The 6,111-nt window shown below is 27.9% G+C and overlaps 1 protein-coding gene across 1 annotated transcript; it reads right to left on the reverse strand.

The window, feature by feature from the left end:
* Positions 1-717: 717 nt before the first annotated feature.
* LOC113560097 lies at positions 718-5,076 on the reverse strand. Its single transcript, XM_026965873.1, has 6 exons — positions 5,037-5,076; positions 3,593-3,796; positions 2,910-3,058; positions 2,210-2,496; positions 1,447-1,542; positions 718-890 (listed from the first exon to the last, which is right to left on the reverse strand). The coding sequence occupies exons 1-6, from the start codon at positions 5,074-5,076 to the stop codon at positions 887-889; spliced, it is 780 nt and encodes a 259-aa protein (XP_026821674.1). The 3' UTR covers positions 718-886.
* Positions 5,077-6,111: the final 1,035 nt, after the last annotated feature.

Here is a 6,111-nt window from a genome sequence, read left to right on the forward strand (position 1 = left end):
TGTTTCATTATATACAAATTAATTAGCATATTAACCTAAAGTATGTGTTACAGTACTCGCATTTACGGTAATGCTAACTTATAACTAAGTTGATATTCAAGACTAATGGTATAAATTGTTATTATTATTATTATTATTATTACCACCGTATCTAACATTGTTCACAAGGAAATATTAAGTGGGACAAAATAATTTTATTCCACAATTTAATTCCATAAGTAAAATATCAGGTATTATACATCATAACTATATGAAAAAGTCTAACAAAAAAAAAGTACCCGAAACATTAACACATATTTTTTATTTGACATAACTGGAGATTGAATATAGAAAATGTATATTAAACTAAAAAGAATAAATTAATTAGAAAACATAGTGTTTAGTGCTTTTTACAAAAATACTTAATATAATACATTTAGTTACTAGTGTAAAAAAAAGTATTTGATGTAGTGCTTTATAAGACATTTTATAGTTAATAATGATTAATAATAAAATAATAATAAATAATAAATTTAGAATAAAAATTCACATGACAAAATTATAATATTAAAATTTGCTTTGGAGAATTCATTTTTTAGAATTTCAATGATATTAATTATTAATTACTAATATTATTTAGTATTAGACAAAAGTTCACCTCAAATTCGATTATTTTAATACATAACAATATATTGTATATATACAATAGAATTGGAAGACTTATTGTGTCTTGTGCATAAAAAAAGTTATAAAATTATATATGTACAAAATAACTTATATTTTTTGTAGACGTTTTTGTTTATATTAGATTACACGTGGAAACTTGAATGTAATTTTTTTGCTACAGGAATATTCCAACTAACCGATTGATTCATCAATGTACTTCAAGAATCAACTTGTCAGAAAGTTACCTACACAGAATATACAAAAAGTCAATATGCTATTTACATAAACAGTGGATTTTTGAAATACAATTTGAGTAACCTTAAATTTTTTTTCACATTATTTATGATGATGACATCCATATTATACATGCCTATACTGTATTGCTATATTTACATTTTATTTATTCGGAAAATAATTAAATTTAAATGTTTTATAAATAATAAAGTATTTATACAGTACTCATAAAGATAATTTATTAGGAATGGACATTGTTAGTTTGGCTATACAATGAAGCCGCATTCACAGTATTCCAAATTACATGGAATTCATAAAATATTGTAGACTAAAAGACATATAAAATATACAACATTTGTCCCAGATCATAATGAAAAGAGTAAGTTGAAATAACATTAGAAACATAAAAAAAATATACTTATTGACAGTACTGATAATTTTGATAAATTAATTTTAATTCTATATCAATTGTATTACAAATAATTAAATATTTATAATATGACTAATATGTACTAATATAGATAGAATAACAATTGCTCTAAGATTAAGCTATTTTATAAATTTTACCATTCTGGTGGTTGGCCCACATAAAAATTAACATCTTCTGGCATTTCAGTTGTTGTAGTTGTGGTTGTGATTGTTGTTATTGCATTCTTCTTATCACTGTAAAATACATTATAACAAAATTGATTTTTAGACAATGAAAATAAAAATACCCCTGTGTTATTTGAATACTATGTACATTCTGATAATAAATTGTTATATATATATTTCATTTATAAATTCCCAGTACTCATAGTGATTGTTTAATATTATAATTATTTTTACTAACCAGAGAATCCCTCTACTATGTAAAAAGTATTGCATGTACCTCGTTATTGTCTATTTAATTGCATTAGGTGTATTAAATCTTTTAAATAATTTTTTAATAAGAATAAACATAAGTGGACAAATTATTTTATTACAAGTAAATATCTGATATCATAAACATTATAGTCACTTATAAAAATAAATGTGAAATTGAACTAATTTTAATTTATAGTAAAGAAACTCATTATAAATCTTGTACTCAATTTTCAATTTTTTTTACTCAAAAATTGTACAATACATAAATCGGAAATTTCAATGTAAAATCAACATATGAATCGCACCGTTCAGAATCTAAAAAAATATATATACCTAACTGTCAAAAAAATTTAAAATTACAGTTTAAAAACTGAATATTTTAAAACAAACATACTATTTGGCAGTTAAAATATTTTTCAATTTTGCAATTGAACTAGATTATATTAAATTGTTAAAATAGTATCATAATTAATATTTAATATACCTTGAAGTTATTATAGGTTTCGTTGTAGTTGTTGGACGACTGGATTTAACGATTTCGCCTTTCTTTTTAGGAGGTTCATCACGGGGTGGTTTTCCAACCAAATACAAATACATAGACCCATCAGGCCAAGTTCGCCGCCCCTCTGGAATCCGTGGTAGGTCATATTTTCCCATAGTTTTTGATAGACCTTGGCATTGACTTTCGTCAAATTGGCCTCGGCTTGGCGCGCTGATCGCCATCCGAATTATCTTTACTCCCTCAGCACGACCATCATGCACATCGTATACCTGTAGGCCGAACCGTAAAATATAATTAGAGAAATGTAAAGTAAAAAAAGTAAATAGTTTTTGTTTCATTTTTATGTAGGAATATATAGCATACGGTCCTAATAATTTCAAAAATTATAAATTAAAACATTTCAACAATGTACATAGTTATTGTTTGCTAGTGGTGCACATTTCTACTATTTTAATATATCCTGCTTCACTTTTTAAGTGAATTATAATATTTTGTTTGTTTGTATCTATTTCTGTATTAATTTTGTACTCACTGAAAAAATAAAATATATTTCTAACAATACGTATTATATCACGAACCACCCGCGAATAAATGAATAACCTATGTGTGTATAAAAATGATCACCACATGTTCACCTCCTAGCCATTAATTAATAAATACAATTTACAAATAATATACTCACTGCACATCTGAATACCAGGTTGTTGTAACTTTTATTTGAGTTGTAATTAGTATGATCTAACAGAATTATATAATTCCAGCCTTTATCAATCTCGTCATTCCTAGTCGGTGCCCTTTTTGATACACACTCAAAAAGGAAGTGGTCCATGTCTGATGGAGTACAAATACAGAACAAATACGTTAGTTTGATAAATATTTTGTTCAGAAATTATTTATAGTTATGTTTATGTTTAACCTGTGGAGAGCAGTGAGCACGATATCACGTGTGTGTACATCCCACACGAGACGTATTACTGCCTAAGTGGTTTTGTATACGGGAGGATAATTGAGGACTATAATATTATAAGAGAAAGTTTATAAGAAAGCAACAATATTTTGATATTTGATATCGTTTAACTTATAACAACATTTTTGTGATGTAAAAATATTCTCTAATACTGTTCCTAAAGTTATGATAGATAAGTGAGTAGTGGAGCGGGACATTATCTGTCTTGAGAGTACATTTTTCTCAAAATTTTGTAAGTAAAATATACTATATCTCTACAAATATTGGTTAGGTTATATCTTAAATCACGATTGTTATATGTATCTTTAAAAAAACAATATAATATAGATATATAATAATTGTAACGGACTTCATTAACGGAATTGCTTGCATCAATAATAATAATTCGTTATACGTACTATTAACGTTTTTACAATGTCCATGTTTGCCGATTATAACCGGACGTTCAAGCCACAAATTAAGTATTGGAGCTGGGCTTATGCTCGTATTGCGCTCTAAGTAGGTGCATCCGAACAATTTCTTCGCTGCTTGTATAATAGCAACTTCAAATGGTACCCTTAATCCAAGTGGAGAACATAGATTACCATTTAAACTATTCTGGGCTGCAAAACATATAAAGACAATTAATTCGTTTAAGCGTATTATACTTTTGTTTTCGTTTATTTTACATGCATATATAATTGTGTTGGTGAGATAATGTCACCACCTATGTTGTTGCAATGATCAAAAATTAGGTTATAACCAAGGTAGTAAAGTTATAATACATGGTAGTGTCACTTCACTATCGAAATCACGATTGTTTAATTATCGAAATAAAATGGTGAAACCAACCAGATTGGTTTATTATATCAGAAGCCAGTTAATATGCTTATCAAATTTTCAAAATCCCCCACCAAATCCTTTTAATACCCTTTATGTATACTATGTTATCTGTATTATTATTATTATAATTGAGGATTAAAATTTATATGATTATAACAATCATGGTAGTTATAATTATAAGTTAATTAATTTGGAAAAAATCTAGTTTACGCCCAAGCTCGTTTTTCAAATTTTTTTATTTCAAAATGTGTGTTTTAAGGGACTGAATTTGAATGTGTTTGAAAAAATTGTCGCTCTTTTTTATTACAGAAGTTATACTAAACCGGAGAACAATTGATTTTTTGAAGCAATCACATTTTGGCTATTGTACTTACTTTTTATGATATACCAAAAATACTGGAAAACAATTGATTCTTTTTAAATATCGTGGTATCATCGATTTCTTCCACATTTTTAAATTTTTGATTATTGAAATGACATTCCAGTATATTGCTGTTTTTAATACACATACAGACGATCATGTTGTTCAGTTTTAAAAAAAAAAAATTTCCTCGATTTGTTATGCAAAACCACCTAAAATAAGTCACTGGGTAAAATCAAATGCATTTTGAGCGCATCTCGAAACTGTATTGGATCAATCGCTCATTGCGATTACTCACAAACAACGTACAAGTCACACTTTTAAAAAAAGTAGTTTTTTATAATTTTTATTGAGGATACCATATTTCAAAAAATCAATTGTTTTACGGTTTTTTTGTATAACTTCCGTTGTAAAAATGAGCGACAACTTTTTCAAACATACAAATTCAGTGCCTTAAAACACGCATTTTGAAAAAAATATAATTGAAAACGAGCTTGGGTCGTAAACTAGATTTATAGCATAAATTGTTATGATAAATTAAAACAAATATAAAATAATAGTTATAATAATTTAACATTTATTTTTTTTTGTTACAAATCGACAACGCTACGGGAATTGAGTAATTATTATTTAATCGATACACATTGATTATTACTCACTTTCCTGTTTTATATTCTCTGACAAAGGATTTTCGATCATCTCGACTGTTACCAAAGAGAATGTAATGAAAAGAAAAATGCACAATGATTTTTTTATGGACTCCATGATAACGTACAACGCAAAAAGTGAATCGAAAAACGAACAGTGGTACACTGAGGGTATGCCGCGCTCTTACATGCGTTTTATAAGCCACCTATGTGCGACGGCGGCGGTGGTGGTGTTGGTCCCTACCACCGGTTGCAGGTCGAAGGCATTACAGCAATACCTATATTATACGAACGTGGAATGCGATATGTACAATATAGGTGAGTGGCGTACGTACCTACACTGTTCAACGTTCAATGTTATCGTACGAAATTGGATTCTACCTATAATAAATTTTACTCTTTTGCTTTTACTACACATATTAATTCAAACATCCCATTGATCGTGGCTAAAACGACGTATGTGATCGGTCTGACAATAAAGGCACATACTTCGTCTAGTGTACACCGTTATAAGTACTAGTGCCGCAATTAAGTATTTATCGGTGAGGGAGTCAGCATATATTGTATGTGATTCTAGTGAAATATATATAGTAATTTATAAATAATCAGTTATAGATATTGTTCAACAATATATAAAGTTGTACTATAGATACAAAATATATTGGTATAATTAGTTGATATAATCATAATGATTTATAATTTTATGGTATTTCGTGTGTTCTGAAATCAACTCTAATTTATTAGAGGTAATTTCCTATGGAATGGGAAAATAACAAATAGATTTTAATCTTCAAAGTCGACATTCAAGAAGAGAGTTTATAAGTAGCATACTATAAGTCGTGCCTTTTCCTCTGCCCATTGTGTAAACAAGTAAACCCTATATTATTTACTCTGTACAGGTACACATACTCCTTACATTGTCTAAAATGTGCTCGGTATTCTTTTACAAAAATTAAATTTCTTTTAGATTGCAAAAGAAAGACTCCGTGTATACATATATTGATTAGTTCTTGGGCCGAAATTACTGTAAGTGCTAGTGTGTAGGTGGTGTGAGTGTGTGTATATATTTGTGTGTGTGTGAACTTAA

The sequence above is a fragment of the Rhopalosiphum maidis genome, chromosome 3, assembly GCF_003676215.2.
Source record: "Rhopalosiphum maidis isolate BTI-1 chromosome 3, ASM367621v3, whole genome shotgun sequence".
Taxonomy (NCBI): domain Eukaryota; kingdom Metazoa; phylum Arthropoda; class Insecta; order Hemiptera; family Aphididae; genus Rhopalosiphum; species Rhopalosiphum maidis.

Excerpts from the sequence above, each read along its gene's own strand:
- LOC113560097 (XM_026965873.1), bottom strand. The coding sequence starts at position 5,076 with ATGATCGAAAATCCTTTGTCAGAGAATATAAAACAGGAAA. Across the intron at positions 3,797-5,036 it reads AGAGAATATAAAACAGGAAA|CCCAGAATAGTTTAAATGGT; the intron begins GTGAGTAATAAT and ends TATGTTTTGCAG. Across the intron at positions 3,059-3,592 it reads ACATTGTAAAAACGTTAATA|ACATGGACCACTTCCTTTTT; the intron begins GTACGTATAACG and ends GTACTCCATCAG.